This window comes from Myotis lucifugus, unplaced genomic scaffold, assembly GCF_000147115.1.
Source record: "Myotis lucifugus unplaced genomic scaffold, Myoluc2.0 scaffold_65, whole genome shotgun sequence".
Lineage (NCBI taxonomy): Eukaryota > Metazoa > Chordata > Mammalia > Chiroptera > Vespertilionidae > Myotis > Myotis lucifugus.
Window position 1 is genome coordinate 1142136 of NW_005871113.1, and position 21603 is coordinate 1163738.

A 21603-nucleotide genomic window follows, 5' to 3' on the forward strand; every position below is an offset into this window, starting at 1 on the left:
GATTTGTCCAATAATATGAGTTCGTTACTCTGCATCCTAACCAGAATTTGGTATTATTCAGTTTTAATGTGACATTTTGCTTTTTATACTTTCTTAGTGATTTATAATAGCATAATTTCATGTTCTTATTGGAACCCATTTATCTCCTTTGAAGTGTCTATTCAAATCTTTTATCAGATGCTTTTTTTGTTGTTTTCAAGCCTGTGCCTTTCAAGACTTGATACTTTTGGTTTAGAAAACACTAGCTTAATGTAAAAGATGGATCTTTTCATGACTTGCAAGTAGCCTTTGATAGATGCCTTCCATTTAATATAGCAACCCCATTCTTAAATTGCTGGATATTTCACTTCATAAGTTTCATTTTCATTTGAGTTTGGTATCTTGTTCTTTTCTCCAAAAGGCTAAAATTTTATCAATCCCGTAGCCACCTGTTCAAATGTATGTCCTTTTTAGATTCTCCTGTTTTCACAAGATACCAACCTTGTACATACCGTTTCATAATTGAGCTTTTGCTTCTCATTCTTATTCAACCTCCAAGTGATGAAGCTATTAATAGTGAAGTTTAAATATTTTGTTGGCCATCTATTAACTTCAAGAATCTGTGGCATTCATGAGTATATCCCTCTCCATAAACTCTCCTTGTTGATCAATGTTTCACTTTAAGAGTCTTCAGAAAGGATTTATTATGAAGGATGTTGGTGCTTCACGTAATTTCTTTTTAACCTTCAGATTTGTTTTTTCTTGATTTTTAAAAAGTGAGTAAATTTAACATGTAAATGTGTAAGTTTAAGGTACAGTATTATGTTGATATTTATATATTGTAATGATTGCTGTGTAGTTATATTTATCACATTATGTAATTTATATTGTCTATATTCATTATACTCTACATGAGATCTTTATGGCTTATTTGCTACTTGTTGCCAAATTTGTATGCTCCAACATATCACTCTTACCCCGCTCCTGCTAATCACCATTTTACTGGTTTCTACAGGTTAAAATTATTAGATTCCACATATAAGTGTTATCATTACAGTGTCTGTCTTTCTCTGACCTGTCTTGCTTAACATAATGTGCTCAAGGTCCATCCATGTTGTAGCAAACGGAAGAATATCCTTTCTCATGGATGACTTATTTAACAAGTCTCCTGTGTATGGGACCAAATTTGTGGCTTGGCCCTATTATTTAAGATTCATATGTTGGTGTTTCCTTGCTTATTGTTCTCTTTTACACCCAGTTAATTTACCTTGTATCTTATGTCTTAGTAAAAAGACTCTTCAAATCCTTTTCTGGAACATAGTAGGATACAAATAAATGCCTGACACTAGTTTTCTGTGACTCATACTTTTTTTTTTTTTTAAATATTTTATTGATTTCAGAGAGGAAGGGAGGGGGAGAGAAACATTGATGAGAATCATTGATCGGCTGCCCCCCCCGCACACCCCTTACTGAGGATTGAGCCCGCAACCTGGGCATGTGCCCTGATCAGGAATCAAACTGTTAACCTCCCGGTTCATAGGTTGACACTCAACCACTGAGCCACACTGGCTGGGCTGTGACTCATATTTTTCTAAAGGTAACTCTGGAGTTGCAAAAATATCCTAATTGTACTTCCTCTTTTGCCTACTTCAACTTTAAGAATTCTGCGCCCCAGAGAGATTATAGGTATTAAGCAAGGATTCTAGCACTATACATCATGTTCCCAAATCCAGGGACTCCTCCTCAAAAATATGATCATGTAAGAAATTCTAAAACATGTTGAATAATGGTAAAGCTTTTATGGCATACAAGCCGAAAATAAAAACTCTTCAAAAGTCACACAAAAAAAATCATGCCTGAGGCATACCAGGTATAACCAATTGTTTTGTTAATTCAAACAGGTATTTTATAGTTTTGCTACTGTTTTAGGGACCTAGTACATTTTATGCATTATGACAAACAAACTGCAACTGTGGTTATTATCAATATTATTTCTAAATCACTCCAAAACCCATACTGTTAAAAAATTTTAATTGGAAGCTTCTTATATTCAAAACATACTTGAAAAACATATTTTAGCCACCAGAATACCTATTTGGCATCAATGGTAATAGAGGAAAACTTTAACCCAAAGTAGTCTCACATATTATTTGCATTTAAGTGTTACCTAGGAACTGAGAATTTCAAGGATTTTGCTGCTTAAAATTAATTTTCCTGTGTTAAATAGAACATGTACAGAGTCATTAAAAAAAGAGGTTATCACACTGGGCTCAGATTTGCCAACCTAGTTTTAGTTCAGAACAACCAACAATAGATATAGGCAGGAACTAGCCACTAGGTGAACTGACTTCCTTTCCTGATGGTTTTTGTGTGATAAAGGGAAGGTGTCAAAGTGCCAGTGAAATATGCAGAAAATACCTCATTTTCTTCCTAACCCAGAATAGCTACCACTGGATAGTCATCTTGTCCCAGCTGGTTCATTAGATTCCTGTGTGCCTCTTTTGGTTTAGAAAACACTAGCTTAATGTAGTGTCTGTGTCTCTCTGTGAGAAGAAACCTTAAAACCTTACATCAGTCCTTATTTCGGATGTTAAGATGACAGGTGAATATTTTTTCCCAAATACTTTAAGCTCATTGCTATTGGAAAAAATAAGTTTCCCCAGGACTTTCAGTAATGAATGAGCACACAAACAACATTTGCATATTAATCCCATGGTGCAAAGATTTCCTGCAAAGTACCTTTAATATGTTTGCATCAGCAGCAGGCAATTGGATGTGCTAATTTTGGCACCGTAAGTTATATGTATAGCACTACATACTAGATACCAAGTCACCCAACCAATATTTATCTATATGAATAGAAAAACTGAACAAAAACATAGTACTAATAAAGGCTGCATTCATAAATCCAATACAATTTAAATTAATTGTTCTCACAAATCAAGGGCTGCCATTTGGGATTTTGTTAATGATAAAAACAGGAATTATAAGATAAAATATATCACTGTTCTTTACTGTTACATATTAAGTGGCTTGCTATATGAAATACCCTCAAAAAGTAATATTTAAAATCAGTGTTTTAAATAAAAATTACAGCTATGTTACTGTTCAGCAGCTCCATTCAAATAAACATTGGTACTTCATTCTCAAAAATAATATTGTGGCTGAGGCAAAAGCCCCGAACCTTGCAATCTGCTGTGTAAAACAGACACCTCCCTCTGCATACTTTAAGTCTACCATTCTACTTCAGTAATTTGAATGTGCCATATCCTACTTCAACGGGTAAAGCACTCTGCTGAGAATATAAAAAGTTATAGAAGGCAATCATACAAGATTAAATCTTGGTAGGCATGTCAGCTTTCTTTTAATAAGAAAAAGTCATTGCCATCTAGTTAAATAAGTATCTTCTGTTATAGAGTGTTCCAGTTATTGAAAAAGGGCCCTTAAAAAACCCAAATGCCTAGATCTTAATACCCTACCCCCTCTTGCCCTAATACACATTTGAGGAAAGCCATTTAATGTGCAAATTGGCAAAACAAATGTGGGGGTGAGGGGACTTCTTGAAATGATGTGCCCAATCAATTCTTGGTTTATTCTTTTACAGTAACAAGTTCCAAAAAGTAAAATAACCAAAAGTAGCCCTAAAAATACACAAAACAGATCTTCAACTTTGCATTCCTTTCCCAATAACACAAAGAGTATGTACAGCATGTTTAATAATATGCAATATGCAAAAGCTTTGTGTTGCTGTGAGCAACCTCTAGACCCACCCACCCTCCTTATTCACAAATGTACCTCTACTAAACACAATTACATCACTAAGCCTGTTAGTTTGAAAGAATCTTAAATTTGTTAAAACTGAAAAATCTTTGTATAGGGGCTCCACTCATTTGACTCAAGGTTATAGACTTCTACAGTATTCAGAAATTCATTGCCATCAAATCCTCCCACTGCATAAATGGTGTTCCCTACAGCTGCAATCCCAGCATTGCTCCTTGCTGAAGTCATGTTTCCCATCATCTTCCATTCATTTCTAGTTGGATCATACATCTCCACACAGCTGATGGCGTGAGAACCATCAAAGCCGCCACCTACAAATAGTTTTCCTAAAAGAGAAATGAGATAAATAAGTCTAGATAAAGAGAGAACCCTGAAATCTGCTAAAATCAGTAGTTTTAGAAATGCCTCCTCAGTCTGTCAGAAATATTTATTACACTAGAGGCCCAGTGCATGAATTCGTGCACCAGTGGGGTCCCTCGGCCTGTCCTGAGGGATTGGGCTGAAACCGGCTCTCCGACATCCCCCAAGGGGTCCTGGATTGCATGATGGTGCAGGCCAGGCTGAGGGACTCCACTGATGCATGATTGGGGTAGGGAGGGATGCCGGAGGTTGGCCAGCTGGGGAGGGATTGCAGGAGGGCTCCAGGGCATGTCTGGCCTGTCTTGCTCAGTCCCATTCGGCTGGACCCTGGCAGCAAGCTAACCCACCGGTAGGAGCGTCTGCCCCCTGGTGATCAGTGCATGTCATAGCAAACAGTTGAGCGACTTTAGCATATCATTAGCATATTATGCCTTGATTGGGTGAACGGACGACTGGACACTTAGCCTATTAGGCTTTTACTATATAGGATGCCCACTAGGGTGACAAGCACTCTCTAGAGATGGGGGATATAGATAGAATAAAACCAATAAAAACCACCTGCACACGGAACTTAGGCAATTTAAGGGGAGGGCAACATTTAACAAAAGTGCAATTGTCACAATTCTATGTTGTAGTTGCTATTATTACCATTTCACAGATGAAACAAGGCACAAAGTAGTTGGACAACTTGCCTAAAGACATAGCTAGTAAGTTGCAAACCAGAATAGTTCTGTGCACTGGAACTTTTGTATTTGTCTAGTGTGTAACAACTAAAATTTAAAAGAAGTAATAGAAAAGCAGATTTCAGAAAACTGAACCCTTTCCAATTATATAAAATGATTTTGGTAAAGAAATGTATTCTTAGAAACAAAGTTGAGAGTTATGACTTTTCAAATATACATGCAGAGCAGTTAACATTTTCAAACAAAATATTAGCATTAAATTCTGTCACTTAAATTTTTTTTTAGTACAGATTCTCAAATTCATCATTCCTACCTGCACCCATATACAATTAGGTCCTCACTTAATGTTGTTAATAGGTTCTAGGACTTTAAGTGAAAGACATTTAACAAAAGTAATTTTACCATAGGCTATAAACAAGAGTTGAGTTCCTATGGCATATCATCATGTTATAAAGAAACGTTATTTGAAGGGCTTGCTGTACTTGTAAAATAATTGAGAAGGCTCATAGAGGCTACAGATCATACTTTCACCAGCTGAGCCACAAGCTTATTAATATTCTGCTTTTGTTCCAAAAACAATGTAAAATTCATTATAGTAATTGTATGTAAATATACTGCATGTGAAAGGAAAGCTGTGTTTGTATAAAAACTTAAAAGTTTAATGCCTTGGAAAGACTTCTTAAAAATAGAAGTTTTACTTCCAATTAGGTATCAAGTAGACAATTAGTAGATTTAGATGATTTGCAAATCAAATACTTTAAAATTCTTGCTCTAAAGAAGTAAACTCTTAACTTCAAAATGATGCATTTTGAGTATGGTTTATGAAAGAAAATGACTTACAACTTAACTCAGTGAACTTATCAAAATTGATATGTTTACTTTATATCAAGTACTGAGTTTCTGATAAAGGCATTTTTCTTTTTTTTTTTTTAAATATATTTTACTGATTTTTTACAGAGAGGAAGGGAGAGGGATAGAGAGTTAGAAACATCAATCAGTTGCCTCCTGCACACTCCCTACTGGGGATGTGCCCGAAACCAGTACATGCCCTTGACTGGATTCGAACCCAGGACCTTTCAGTCCACAGGCCGACGCTCTATCCACTGAGCCAAATCAGCCAGGGCATTTCTAAAAAAGAAATCACCAATCCCCACTGCATCAGAAAAGATGGCAGCTTCTGAATTCTTAATTATACAAGCATATAGCTGTCACTGACATTCTCTTAAAATTTTGAAACAAACTTTTGCTATTTCCTACTCCTCACCTCTCCAAACCCCAATACTCACCATCCAGAACAGCCACCCCAGCTCCTCTTCGAGCCACATTCATGGGCGCAATTAAAGTCCAGGTGTTATTTTCAGGATTGTAACGTTCTACGGTATTCAGGCAATTCCAAGACTCTGCACCTCCAATTATGTACAAATAACCACCAAGCTCACAGACTGCAGACTGGTGTCTACCTATAAAATCAAGTCAAACCAAAATTATTCTATCTCCCAAAAATGTGTGTACTACACATATTATTGATTCAGAGGTCTTTTTAGGGAAAAAATAAAAAAACTTTAAGGGGGAAAAAGTGAACTTACGAATGTTCAGAGGAGCACAGCTTGTCCATGATTTTGTTATAGGATCAAAAACTTCACAGTTTTTCAGTCCTTTCTGACCATATGGATCAGAGCCACCAAGGATGTATAATTTCCCGTTTAGAGCACACACTCCTATGTGAGTATAAAATAAGGTTACACATTGATAATTTGTCACATTTAAACACTGACTGTCTTAGGAGAAAAGTGTTATTACCTGCATTACAGCGGTTAGTTCTCAATTCTGGAACAGGAATCCAATCATCTATGTTTGGATCATACATCTCTCCACAACTCAGGTCATCTGAGTGGCCATTCGATCCACCAACCACATAAAGCTGACCCTAGACCAAAAGTGAGAGATTATCATTTCTGCCATTCTCAAGTTATGAGAAAAAGCCAAATAAGGATTGCTTCTTCCTGAAACATAATGCACTGACCATCAGTACAGCCATTTGAAATCGAGCTCTTGGTGTTCTCATGGGAGCAAGGAAGGACCAATGATCTGTATGTGGATCGTAGCATTCAACTGTTCGAAGACATTCCTCTCTGTTATAGCCCCCTAAAAAAAGAACCATAAAGATTTACATTTACAATATTAAACTGGATGAGGGTTTCTGGTCCAGAATGGCTTAGAAGTAATCAGCACAGCGAGAAAAACAATTTTTATCCACAAACTTATAAGGCCCCACTAGTTTGTTTCATAATTAAGGGCTTATAAGTATCATTATGACTAAATGGCTTGGTGTTGGTCTGAAAATGAGGAGAGAACAATTTACCCACTTTATAGTGTTTTTTAAGAATCAGAGACACTACGTCGAAGGTTAGACAATACAACAGTATTTACTTATTTCTCTGTTGTCTTACAGTGTGGTAAAGTGGAGTGCCAAGCAAGAAGGCGTATTAAACCCTCTCTTCCCAAGTTTGCATGTCACAAAGTGTAAAATGCCCACTGGAGGTTTCCGATAAGAAATCACCCTCCTTGCTCTTACCTGCAGCTATGAGTTTGCCGTTCATCTCCGCCGTCCCCAGGCCAGACCGTGCATAATGCATAGGCGACATGGGCTTTTCTATCAGCTCATCAGGCTGCATCTCAAAGCTTAAACTTTTAGTTAGTTTTGGAGTACTTGTTGGTGAGCTCTGTGGGCTGTTTCGCCCGTGAAGGAAAATGACACAGAATACACCATCCAGCACAGCCAGGCACAAGTAAGTGTTATCTGTAAAAGCACAAGAAGTCAATGTTTAGGATGCAGTTATTATTACATTTGGCTGCTATGCAATCCTGAATTGGACTCCAGATTCCAGGCAGGAACAATCTGCTATTGTATTCCAAACTTAGTTGCTTCTGAGTTTTTTCCTCAATTTGAAAGTATTAAAATGGTTCCACTCCTTAAAAAAATAACTACATTTTAGACACTATTGTAAGTATAATGCACTTACTTGAAGTCTTTTCTGAAGCAATGATTTTCCACTCGTGCTTAGGGCTTTGTACCGGGGCATTTGGAGAAGGGAGACATCCAGTGGAACTGCTACTTATCGGCTTATGGCCATTCTCACGTGGTGGCTTTTTCTGCAAAATCAAAAGGCAGCTACAGAAACCTAGCCAAAGACCATACCTGGTGTACCTGTGTTGCTATTTCACAACACTGAAAAAACACTTAGTATCCTCACCTATGCATGACAGATATAGCATGCCTAAATTTAGCATAGACCAACATTTCCAACTGGCACAAATTACAGGTATGTTTCCATTATTTAGTAACAACTACACAAATTGCCTGGTTAGGAAAAGCTCAATTCAAACAATTAAGAAATATAAGGGTCAAGTATCAATTCCTTAATGGAGGGAAAAAAGGAAGGCCTCCACCCCATAACCCACATAAACTCACATACTCTTTATTCTTAAGTACAGAATAGTCTAAAAGAAGTTATAAATTTAAAATGGCATGAATTAACTGAGAACACATTAACCCACTGTCTTCATGAAACTCACACCTAAATAAATCGTATGTACTGGTATGTTCACACAATGCCAGCAAAAAGTGAGCAGACATACATAATATCCATCCAGTCTCTCAAAGTATTTTACAGGAAAAAAGTGGTAAATACAAGAAACACTTAATAGTATATTTCTTTAGGACTACCTTATAGGTATTATAGAGCGGTTTTCCAGACAAATAAAACTACATCAAAACAAAATAGTAATCAGAAATGAAACAATAATACTAAAAGAGCCAACCATTCACTAAAGTAGAATACCCAGGAACACTAAAGGAGGGAGAAATGGGCAAAGTTGCAAATTTTCAAATGATAGTAAGAGAATTACACTGTGTTCTCATGTGTGAGCTCCCTTTGATGATTTTCTTCCAGTTACTTTAGCCTATGACACTTCCAAACGACATGATCACAGAGACTTGTTAGAGTCAACACTAACTACCCTGAGAGGAGCTGCCAAAAGAACAGGTACCACCTACACCTTCAGTGCCTGGCCAAGTCTGCCTATCCACTTATTTTGGTCCCCAGGGTCAGAGTCTCATGGCAGGTAAAATTTTTAATGGAAATTGCTATTTCTAGTGGAAGCAAAAAGCCATGTAACAATAGAAAAAAAGATTGTGGAGCTACTTAAAGCTGTGAAAAAACGATTGAAGTTTGGTCTGCGCCCTTCAGCAAGTGTGGTTACAGTATATGTAGACTATTTTGAGAAAGGGTACAAAATGTACCATGTAAATGGTTATTAAATTTCATATGGACATTTATTATATTCCTAGGTATTATTAGGCACTTTTTCACATCATCTCTTTTACTCCAATGAGGGCAATACTACCTACCCATTTTATAGATAAAAATACTGAAACTTGGAGAAAATACGTATTGCTTAAGGAAATAACAACTAAAATAAAGATTAGGAATTCTAAGTATAAAGCCACTCTTTCTACTATGACAGACTGCCCTCTGGTACTAGAATTATAAGGCACATAAAACCCCATCCAACCTGGGAAGAAGGGATCCAAAATATCACAAATTGACCTTGCTCACATTACGAGCTTTTATCACACTGAGAAAACTGTTCTAATGTTTAGAGAGAAAACCAATGTGAGAGAAAGCACAGTAACAATGAAGACTGCTGGTGTTCTAGAATCAACACACCTTATACAGAAATGCTGGTTAACACCTTTCTATTTATTTTAAACATAATTCCTTCTAACTTCAGACTTTCCCACATCTACTTTTACCACCCAGCCCACTCAGTGGCCCATGCTTTCTTCGCCTGTCTGCCCAAGAGGTGGCCTCTGGGAATTGTTTCCTTGTCAGCCTCTCACGCTACGGGTTTCTTAACCTTAATACTCTGGAAATTATAACCACTCAAGGTTACCAGTAAGTGGTTTCCTAAAACTAATGTAGGAGAGGTATCCCTGACCTTCTCTTCCATGACTTCTGCAGCAGACACTTTGGTCCTCCTTCAAAATTTCTCCTCCTGGGTTAACCAGCCTTTAACACACTATGTGATTCTGGCTGTGCTACCTTCCTAATGGCTGTTACTCAACTTCTGTCCCTATTCCTGAAGCCTAGTGTGTCCCTTCATTCTTTTTCCTTCATGATCTCTATTCATGGCACTACCTCCTAAGGAGTCATGTGTCAGAATCCCACTCACTCTCAAATTCTTTCTTAATTTTCCTAATCTGAACAATCATAAAAAACGACAGTCTCAACCTTTCTAACCGTAAATGTCTAGAGTCCATCCTTTTTCCTTCGTGCCTATACAAATTAGTCTCATGAGCTTTAATCTACCTTTCTGTACCTGGTTATAAAAATAAAAGTTTAATGCAATCATTTTGTAAAGTTACAAAAAACACAAATCAGCTGGAATCCCACAATCCACAGGCTACCACCTGATAGTTAAACATTTGCCTAAAAACATGATTAATAACAGATCTTTGGTCTATAGAAATACCATAATTTAACCCACCTCTCTACTGTTGTGAACTACATCTGTTCATATCATTTTATTCCCTTGTCTAAAATTCTCTGAAAGTTCCCCACTATTTGTAGGATAAAATATAAGCCCCATACAGGTGACATTTACCTACATCCCGTCTTGTGACCTGCAATTCCAAGTGTATCATCCTTGGAGACTCTTTGCTATCTGACACACTTCTATCTGCTATGCAGACTCTTCTAATCCTCCATGACTCTTTTGTGAAATTTCCTCAGTTTCTCTCCTCTTGACTCCACTAAGCCCTACCTTTATACCTTAAAGTAGATAAGTCTTATAAGTCTGTATTGTTTTACATACTCCTATAAGGTCCTACAAGTAGAAACCGTCTCTTACACATTTGTATGTCCCCATATCTAACACAGGTCCTGCCACACAGGCATTCAACCTTTGTTTATTCAAAGAGTACTTTTGGAAAATGTTAACTTCACACCCAAAAACTTTTTCTGAAAATAAAGATATTCAGCCGTTAACACAGAACACCTGACATCACCACCTTACAGGTTACACCTGAATCTATCATTTGTCTTCTAATCATTAAAGGAGAACACCCCTTAAACTGGGTCAACTCTGCCTACTTTATCCATCATAAATACAATGTTGAGCTAAAGGCCAAAAGAGGAATACATACTATAGGTATGTAAACTTCAGACATAGGCTGACTAGCCTATTGTTTCAGAAGTTAGGACAGTGGTTTCCTTTGGGGGTAGTGTAGAGCAGTGACACAGAAGGGGCAAGAGGAAAACTCCCAGAACACTAGAAATCTTCTCTTCTTGACCCGTGTAGTATTTAAACTTGTGTGTTCATCATTATGTGACACTTAGGATTTGTGCAAGTTTCTCTGTTATTTGTCCATAAACTAAAAAAGTTTACATCTGAGTTTTAAAAAAATTTGGTCTATTTAATTGTCATTCCTGTTGCAAACAACTATTTTTCTAACTAAATAACTTCTACATTGCTTAATCTTATTTGCAATTTTTCTTACTATTTTTTAAATGCTACTGAGAAAAATTCTAAATGGGGTTTCCTAATTTGTTGAGTTAACTGAATTCTTTTTTATGTGGCAAAAATGGTCGTAACTCGAAGGTATGCTTGTTTTCTCCCAAAAATGTTTCTGTCCAGTCATACCAGTGAAATTCTTCCACTTTCCTTTATTAAAGGAAAATTTCAGTATACTATAAAATGCTCTAATCAAATTTCAACCTGAGGTTACCTCAGATGTGCAATGTGTACCTGCACAAACTGAATGTGGTCATCATCACTGCCAAACACCTCAGCCTGTCCATCTAGTAGGTTCCCATCAAGCAGCTTGTGATCAGCTGAGTAGTACAAGGTTTGAACCTGCAAAACAGCAACAGAACACCCATGTGGCTACTGTCTCCATGGCTACACCTCTAGTCCGCAGATCACACAACCGCCTCAAGGTAACCTCCAGTGTGCTTCTTGAGCTTCTTGACATCTTACTCTGGCAGGATCCCGAAGCAAAGAAAATACATGTCATGGTTGTAAAAATTTTAAAAATAAAAAAATACAGAATCTTCTAATCCTGGCTGAAGAGTCCTTGGCTTGATTGGCATGAAAGAAATCTTCATTTTTTTTTTCATAGCTTCTATTATATAGCATTAAGAAAAAAGGCACTAGTACAATATATAAGGTCTTAAAGAGTATACATATTTACAATAAAATACTGAATATGGTTTACACCTCTGAGGATAAGTGGTCTAATTTGCATAAACATATTTCTGTCCTATAGGCAATGTCAAGAAAAACAAATTCAAAAATTCAAACAAGCTGTCGAGTGCTTCCTTTAACAGATGCAAATACATGGCGAATGCATCTGACTTTAAAGTGGAAAACCATTAACTTAAAGATCGCCTGTTAGCCTTTTCAGAACATAATGATAACAGTATTTTTAAAGGTCTAACAGATTTGGTAAGCCATTAGTGAACCTGAAAGGCTTAAGTGGAGGGATAAACTCAAAGTCACTCCACTGCTCCATCTGCCTATTTTAATTCCCAATATTTCTCCATTAATTTTTTTTCTTGCGTGGTTTTTAAACGCCAAAGTTGAGTGACTATGTATGAACAACACCATTGAAAAACACAAAGCTTTAAAGATAAGAATCCTGTAAAGGAGTAAACACCATTAAATCATCATCGTTCTCTGCCCACAGCGGATTTTTCTTAGGAGAACTGGGGCAGGACTGCTGCTTCTTTACGTGTCAATACACTTGAGGTTTCTTCTTGTTTCTTCAGTCTTGGGTATCCTAGTTTTGTTAATAAACCTATGGGGAGATAAATCAACGGGGAGGAACAACCATTAGAAGCTTTTACCTACTTGTCAATTTTAAAGCAAAATCCTGTGAAGAAAAATTAAGAATCTACAGAAAATTTCAGTGTACCACCTCCCATTTCTAAAGCAAATTACATGCTACTTTAAAGAAAGTTAATAGCACATAATAAGCAAAGAAATTAAAAAAGAAAAAAAAAGAAAAGCAGAAGACCAAACTGAACAGTTCATTCAGCTCACCTGGACACCCCCCCTGTTTCTCAGCTTAGGGGTACCTATAGCAAAATTTAAATTCTTTAGGGTCATGGTTATAAAATAAAAGTGAAAGGGAATCCTTCATGTTATAGCAAAATAATTTTTAAGAATTGTTGAATCCCATTTACTTTAAAACTAACCTCTTCCATCAGCTCTTCCAGACTGTCTCCATTCTCCCAGATGCTACGCTGCACCCAGTTGATTACCTTTGTATACAATTTGCCATTGCTGGGCAAGCAAACATTGTCTTCAAGCATTACCTCCAACTGGATTTGGAAAAAACACACAACAGTAACACATGGATCAGTGTTCACCCTCCAATTTTCAGCTTAATTCTCAATTTCATAATAAAGCTGTCAAGATGCCCAGTTGCATTCCATGCATTTACCCTAACTTGTGAATTAGAATTAAGTAGTCAAGAAAACAAAGAAGTAAACAAACTGACTGGCAGAAAATCATTACACTGGGAAAAATAACTATCATTTCAATGTACTGACTATTTCATAACCATCACTCACTTTCTTGAAACAGAGACAAAGATTCCATGCCTGGAGCTAAGTCTCTTTATAGATTTTACTCCTTACCTTTAGCCGTGGAAGTTTAAGAAACTCTTCCTCTTCAGAAATTTGTAACAAATGCTCTTGAATATAAGCGTCAACCTTATTCAACAAACGGGAGTCTCCCATACAACTTGCAAAGTTCCGGTAGGAGATGCAGCTGGTAACATCCATTCTAGACAGTAAGTAATCGCCACAAACCTTGGAAAACAAATAAGAGTGCTAGTATTTACATACATTTTATTTAACAGGCATTTCATACTCAAATAAGCATTATGTAACAATATAAAGATGAATAAAAAATCACTGCCATAATAGAACAAGTTTAACAGTGGGAAGAAACAATTTATACTATATGAATAATGAACAGCAAAGAATGCCATACACATGTGTAAACTGGGTAAGGAAAAAAGTACTAAACTGAAATGCTATGATAATGCATATGAAATGTTAAGACAAGTACAATTTTCAACTAGAATAATGAGATCAGGCTTCATGAAGGCAATATCTGAACTCAGCTTTTCAGGACAGATGATGGTGTAGAATGCAGATAGCAAGTAGGGTAGATGTTGCAATTTAGTTTGGAGCAAAAGATAATTATGGAATACTTTTGGAAAAACAGCAACTGCTTAGGGAAAACCTATGCTAACCTGAGGGCTATTTACTATAAGCCAGGGAAGGATTCCTAAGCAGAGGAGTGCTATAGAGGAGGGGCCAGGAAATTTTCTTAAAGGGAAGGGTCAGATAGGTATTTTAGGCTTGTGGGCCTACTGCCTCTGTTACTACTACTCAACTGTCACTATAGGTGGAAAGTGGCCATACATCATATGAAAATGAAAGCTATGTTCCAAATAAAACTTGACAAAAACAGGCAGCTGTTGGGAGGGTTGCAGTTTACTGACCCCCACCACAGAGGATTAAATGCTTTCCTCATATGAATTATTAAGCACTTCTCAATGGTGTTAAATTCTAGAAGTAATACTTTTAAAAAACCAAGAAGAATAAAAGAACAAAGAATTGCTCTGACTGGATAGCTCCATTGGTTAGAACACCATCCCGATATTTTTTTAAAAAAACAAATGAGCAAAGAATTAAGGTTATGTGAATAATTTAAGAAAAACTATTTTAATTCATGCTATCAGAGACTAACAGACACTCTGCCAGAGAAGACTGTTGGAAAAACAAGATTTTAGCCCATATTATTCGAGAGGAGGTGTGACCTTGCTACATTACCACACCTGCAGTTAAAATAGCATATTCAGTTCTCTAGAGGAAAAAGAAGACTCTTAAGTTCTTGAGACTAACAAATAACAAGATATGGGTTCTAAATAATAAGACTCCCTGACAGCAGTAGTCTTTGTGGATTACTTCTGGTACTCTACCTGCTTTACTCGGTCCATCTTCAGCTTTTTGGCTGCAGAATAAACATCTTTTACTAATTCCTTATCAGCTTTCAACCTATTAAAAAAAAAAAAAAAGGTCTTTATCATTTCACATACGAAGGCCTTAAAACAGATTCTTAATTTAAACCTAGAGCAGGGGTGGGAAACCTTTTTTCTGCCAACGGCCATTTGGATGTTTATAACATCTTTTGTGGGCCATACAAAATTATCAACTTAAAAATTAGCCTGCTATATTTGGTCAAACTTTTAATTAACTCACCTCTATTACCTTGGCAGGGCCAGACCAAATTATTTTGTGGGCCTTATACAGCCCGCAGGCCGTACGTTCCCCATCCCTGATCTAGAGAAACGTGGATTTTCCTGATGACATTTCTGATTATATGAATGACTTCAAAAAACTTACTGTGCAGTGTAGGCATAATTCAACAAGACTTCAACAGCTTCTGGATTGAGATCATCGAACTTAACATGAGAAACTCTATGAGGATCACTGTCACTATTGAAGATTTCAAATAAATATGGACTGCAGCAAGCCAGGACCGCTCTGTGTGCTAACATCTCATGGCCGCAGACCTAAAATTATGAGGAATTAAAGTCAGAAACATTGTCGACTACGAATTTCTCTAGCTAATCATTCTTTTTAAAAGTTATTTCATTAAATGCTTCCTATGAATGAGGAAATAAGTAAATCCAAGATCTTTCGGCCTTTAGTAATAAATACCAATTCTGTAAGTTTCCAATTAAGTTTTAACTACCTGAAGTCGAACATCACAGAACTGGCCACTTTTCCTCAGGGCATTTAATTTGGCAACAGAAGACTCAATGAAATTTTCATCTTCAAACATTAAATATCCATTGGGAATCATTTTTCCTTATAAATTTGCCTGAAGGACAAAAAGAAATGGTTATTTTACTTGTGAACGGTGATTTTTATATTTTAAAGAGTAATACAATTATCTTTATTTTCAAATTCCATCCTATCAACAACAAAAATTTTATCATACAAAAGCATTACTGAAACAACACTGGCACTGAATGTCCAGATCTTTGTACTTCTACGCTTTGGTCATCTTTTTAAGGATTCATACAGTACTGTGTATCTCAGCAATTGTGGCCATTTCCATGTCTATTAACACAGTCATTGTAAAGGGAAAGAAATGTAAACCCAGCCCTATCCAAACCCATCCCACAAGCAAACGAAAAGAAGCTTGGATAGCTGTGAGTTGGTCCTCATGTGTAGGTTTTAAACTGTTATTCCTTTACCCACAAATGAGAAAAACTGATATGTAAGATGAATTTAAATTCTGTTCTCTATGCAGGTTTCATATATCCTAAATCACTTATAGGAATACATGATAGAAACTTATGTTCTTTTAAAGTTTCCACTTCACCTTTTCTTGTGAACAACTGACTAATGGGCTATACAAGATGGATCATTAAAAAGCAGTAATAGGCCCTCGCTCAGTTGGATTCGAGTCAGGGTACATGCCCAGGTTGCAAGCTCAATCCCTGGTAGGGGGCCTGCAAGAGGCAGCTGATCGATGTTTCATTCTCACATCGATGTTTCTCTCCCTCTCTCTAAAAATCAATTTTTTAAAAAGGCAAAAATAAGAGATTTCAGTTTGAAGTAACTTATTCAAATTTAAAATAGAAAGAAAAAATAGAAAAATGTGTTTTTACTACAAGCAATTACTGGCTTCTTCACCTTATAAAAATGATAAAAGGCTTTTAGTGTACTTGGTACAGTGTTCAGAAAAGCAAGGTGTCTTAATGCTGCATTGGGCATGAATATTCACTTACCTTCTATACTGGTGAGAAATGTATTTCTGGGATGTCTTAAATAATTCAAGGACAAAGGAGTGTTAAAACTCAGCACTTCTTTGAGGTATGAAGACAGGTGGTTGAAGTGAAGGCAGAGGTGTCTTAAGCTCTAATGGTGATTCCAAAACTATCAGGCTTGGAAATGATGTAATCAAGTCCTTAAAAGCTATAGACATGAATTTCTTCTGTGATAATCATGCGTCATAATCTGTAACAATGAAAAATTTTAGATATTCAGAATGTCATTGATCTAGGTAGATTACATCACACAAAGTAAGTCGTGATCTTGAAGAGATTTTGACATAAATGGCACAGAGAGAAAATAACATATATAATGTGACTATTTATAAACATTTTCATTTAATCAGCAACTACTCAGGTTAATTTTTTTTTAAATCCTTTTAACATAGAAACAAGTGATCTTTCTGTTTTCACCAGCCAGCAAGCAACTTGGGCATCATTCCCAGAAATGTACACAATGTTACAGTCAAACCCGATAGACTGTTCCCCAAAATGTGCTCTGGACTTCCTAGCCTCTGTACCTTCTTGGAATACCCTTAATCCAACCTCTGCCAGATGAAATTTTAGCTCCAGAAAGCCCCTTCCAAATCCCCCCAGGTAAGTTTCTCCACATACTGAACCCTCTCTGAAAAGTATGTGTCATCTTCCAGCTGGCCTGTTCTGGGTTGTGTTTCTGTTGCCTGCTTATCTTCCTTGATTCAAGGTCCCTTGAAGGTAGAGCCTCTACCAAAACAACTTAGCCAGAAACTTAAATATAAAGATTCACTTGAACTGCTATTACACCACTAATTCAGGAAACCAGAACTAAGAAATTACTTGAAAGATGTGGATAATTTTTTAAACAGACATCTTAAAATTACCCAAATTTTCCTTATACATTAATCAAACCTACAATTCTAAATCTAGCAATCATGTTAAGGTAAATAAACACTAGAGTCTGGTCCAGTTCTAATTCAACAAACCTTTTGTGTTAAATTCAGCACATATACGATCTGTAACAGAGTGTGATCCCATATGACCTAACTGTGTAACTTAGGTCTTATTTCACAGAAACCTGAGTATTCTTCTGACTCAGTTAGGACTGTGGTGTAATATTGATTTCCTCTGCTCTACACTTTTATCTAGGTTAGTTAATTCAGCTTTTCTTAAGAAACCAGGTCTAATAAAATAAATGTTTTCCAAGTGACACACAATTCTCTATACATATAGAAAACACTATATCTTAAAGAAACTGTTCAACATTTTTTGCCAAGACAGCTCAAATTAAGAAAATTTTTGTACATCTGGTATATAGAGGGCCAATCCACACACAGATTTGATAACTCCTCACTTCAATTTCATAAGCTCCTCTTAAAACAAGGGTGGAAGGCGAACTGCCCAGCAAATCTGTTGATATGATTAAAATGTGCCCTTTGAAAAACCAAAAACATTATATATGGAGGTTTATAAATATTTTAAACTTTGGCAAATTTTATTCACCATTTGTAAACTAGTCTTCATCTAACAATAAAATGGCACCTACTTATATTTAATAAATTGGAAGTTCTACTTGAAATTTATTTTTAAAAACAAAATTAGATGATTAAAATCACTTCAGTCCTTTGGGAGAACATATTAGAGAATTTTTGGAGCAACTCTTGGAATATGAATTTGTACAGTATTACTAGTTTTGCAATAGAGTGAGTCCACTACATTTAGTACTTGATTTTCTAGTACATCAAGGTCTTAAGATGAACATCACTTTAATGTCTACTCATAAGTACAACCTTACCTGATTTTAAAAGCTAGTCCAAGTCCACTTAACATTTAAGTTAATGTAGCAAACTTACTTTATTCAAGTGCTGTCCTCATATGTCCCAACTCTCACCCACCCTCAAGTTAAGGGGTTATAGCAAAACATGTCTTTCAAAAATTCACATTGGTTTTCACTAAAGTAAGACTGAGCAAATTGAGAGTTTTAAACTATTGCAAAAATTCACAGAAAAATCTTACTTTTGGTCTATGAAACTCAAGCTCAAAAACCAGTGGCATAAAAAGTAGGGAGAACTTTTTTCCTTTGAAAAGCCAAACCAAAAGTCCCACCATCCCAGAGTTTCTGTGAAAGTATAAAACTTAGACTTTTGTTTGATATATATTTAAAATATACATTTGACTAACCCACTTTTAAAATTGAAACTGGGATCAAATACAATATATTCTGGTAAATATACTTCAGTTCCTTAATATGGCCAGTTCAAGAAAAGGGAGAAGACTCATAAATGAATAATTAAACTTCTTTAGTAACTTCCAGAAATTCACATGTTACCACAGCCCCAAAAAAGATGAGCTTAACTGAAATACAATTCAACAGGTCCCCCCTACCTCCATTTTTCTCAGCCTTCAGTAAGAAGAGCAAGATAAAACCTTATCAAACTTTCAAAGCATCCTTAAAACTTTGAAGCAAATCACAAACATTTAAGCTTCAAGGCAATCCTTTGAGGGCAGTCAACTCACATAAAATAGCAACCAACTCCATTTTTAAAGGACTTTATAATAATATAAACCACTGAATGAATCTTTTTAAAACCAGAAGTTATAGATTCCCAGTGTCATCTATGAAACTACTATCACCATCCATCCATATCAAAAGTCACCAGACAGACCCACTTGGCTCCATGTTTTTGACCTCACTGTTCTGTATTTCTTTCATCCCACAAACATTCATGGCACCAAGCATATGGCAGGCACAATCTGGAATGGGGTGCTCATGACACAATAAAGTTAACTCCACTCCTCAGCCTTAATGCTATGCAGACCAACCTGACAGACAGCTCAAACAAAAAAGGGAAAATGACAGCACAGACATTCCAGAAACTGTAGCTATTTCTGTTCAATAGATTGCAGTTCACATGAGAGGAAATGCGAGAAAAGAATGCTAGGTTTAAATAATGCTGGAGGCCATAAAAGGATTTCAGCAAGTTAAGCATAGGACACTAGCAGAAATGTGTGGATAGTCTGCAGGAAGGGTAAAACACGAATGCAGGAAAATGAAGTACAGATTATTATATACCCATGCTTATCCTAAGGCAGTAAGGATATTTTAGCTTGGATATGTGGCATCATTATCAAAATCAAAATTCCAAAAGGCATAACAGTCATTTTAGTTTGCTGCATGCTGAAAGTCAGGAAAGGAGAGAGGAATTTGCTTTGGGACATTATAATGCCGAGGTACCTGCTGAGCATTAGGGTTGATACCACAAGTGTCACAATATTGATACAGGTATAGGTTCTGAAATCGTTTACAAGGTGGTAATTGAAATTGAAGTGAGCATAGGCATGTATTTTCTGTGGTTCTAACAACAATAAATACCCAGAAATCACTCCCTTACTCATAATTCCTCCATTTACACTCTAGCACAAAAAAGTTGGAGGACCCCCAACTTTTAAGAATTCCTTCAGTAGATTTGATTATACAGCCATACTGTTGAAAAGTCAATGAAATTATTTTTAGTGGTACTTGATGTAAGTGACAACGATTAAGACATTTCCTTAACCAGAAAACTTTTTCAGTAAAAAACACTTACTTGCAAAACCACATCCAATTGCCACTTGAAATATCTTTCAAGCAAGGACTGCAAAATCCCACCCCAAAGTAAGTGGCCAAAACCCCACCAATTTAAAGCTAAACAAAACCTGGAATGTTTTGTCTTGGGGGGAGGGGGAAGGGGGGGTTAGAAAAATAGAACGACAAACTAAGAAATTAGTATCTATTAACCAGAGCTGTACTCCATTAGGAAAATACAAAGGAAAACCATTCTGGGTCTCTTTTTGGTCAGTGGCACTAGTCCTAGTCCCTTTTACAAAACCTCAGCTACCAAATTATAGACATTTGATAAGTAGTCTGCTAGGGAACATACTCTTCTCAATCGCATTCTAAACAGTCAGTGTTTGCCTCATCTCCAGGTGTACAAATACAACTAACTGCTCCTTGGCATCTTGAAGCCAGAAATTTCAGCAGGACTCTATGCCTACGAACTTCATTAGTATTTTGTTATCCTTTAACCAACCGCCAGAGCTAGAATTGCTAAAAGAAAATACAGTCTGGTCCATGCTGTACATGCTCAACTGTTACGAATAGCACTAGGCTTCCAGAGTTGTTCTTTATTACAAGCAGACGATCCAACACACACGTCCTCAAAGAACAGCTTGAGGCCAGGGTGTCCTAACCCTCCATCACTACCAGACTTTGGGACACCAAAAAAATGCGCCCTTTAGGCATCGGATGTCTACCTGCTATCGTTTTCAAATGTCAGCTGTCTCACACACAGATCTGTGCACGACGTGCTGGGGAAAAGTAAATCTATTTCTCAAGTCTTTGTGGTTCAAGTTTCCCTACGCTCATCTCTCAATCTGACACTGCCGGATACCTTCCTGGGCGCTTGTAAGCAAAGGCAAGGTGTGCAGAAGGCTGGGAAAAGAGCAACCCTCTCCACCGGTTTCTTGGGGCGAGCGCGCCCGGGTGACTGACTGGCTGGCCCTGCAGCCCCAGGCCTCGATCCGCGCGCCGCGGGGCGGGGGCCAGTCCGCAGGCGGGGAGGCAGGGCGCCCGGCGCTGCACACCCCGGCCCGGGATTGGCCGGCCCCGCAGTCACTCAGCGCCGACACGTCAGGACAGCCGCTCCCTCCCTCTTCCCGCCCCCCTCTCCCCGCGCTTGGCAAGAAAAGCGGGCAACGTGGAGCGGGAACAAAGGACCCCGCGGCCCACGGCGATCGGGGACGCGATGCCACCTCACTCTCGGCCCCGGGGCACCGATGCGGGCCGGGCTCGACTCCCCGCCCACACGCGCCGGGTCCTGGGAAGTCTCTCGTGGAGAGTCCGGACCCGAGCAGAACCACACA

General features: G+C 37.3%; 1 protein-coding gene across 3 annotated transcripts in view; it reads right to left on the reverse strand.

Annotated features, from left to right (window-relative positions):
* Nucleotides 1-1993: 1993 nt before the first annotated feature.
* The window catches only part of IVNS1ABP (influenza virus NS1A binding protein), a 20670-nt gene continuing 1060 nt past the window's right edge, over nt 1994-21603 (reverse strand). Inside the window, exons 2-15 of one of the 3 annotated variants that reach the window (XM_006089860.3) lie at nt 16684-16912; nt 15639-15767; nt 15287-15456; nt 14863-14938; nt 13508-13681; nt 13064-13189; nt 11613-11720; nt 7826-7955; nt 7378-7602; nt 6826-6947; nt 6603-6729; nt 6389-6520; nt 6089-6262; nt 1994-4085 (exon numbers count right to left, since the gene is read on the reverse strand). In XM_006089860.3, coding sequence (XP_006089922.1) covers nt 3832-4085; nt 6089-6262; nt 6389-6520; nt 6603-6729; nt 6826-6947; nt 7378-7602; nt 7826-7955; nt 11613-11720; nt 13064-13189; nt 13508-13681; nt 14863-14938; nt 15287-15456; nt 15639-15749 — 1929 coding nt within the window. In that variant the 5' untranslated portion in view covers nt 15750-15767; nt 16684-16912 and the 3' untranslated portion in view covers nt 1994-3831. The remainder of the gene's footprint in view (nt 4086-6088; nt 6263-6388; nt 6521-6602; nt 6730-6825; nt 6948-7377; nt 7603-7825; nt 7956-11612; nt 11721-13063; nt 13190-13507; nt 13682-14862; nt 14939-15286; nt 15457-15638; nt 15768-16683; nt 16913-21603) is intronic. The other 2 variants (XM_023754743.1, XM_023754742.1) reach the window with 2 other exon arrangements.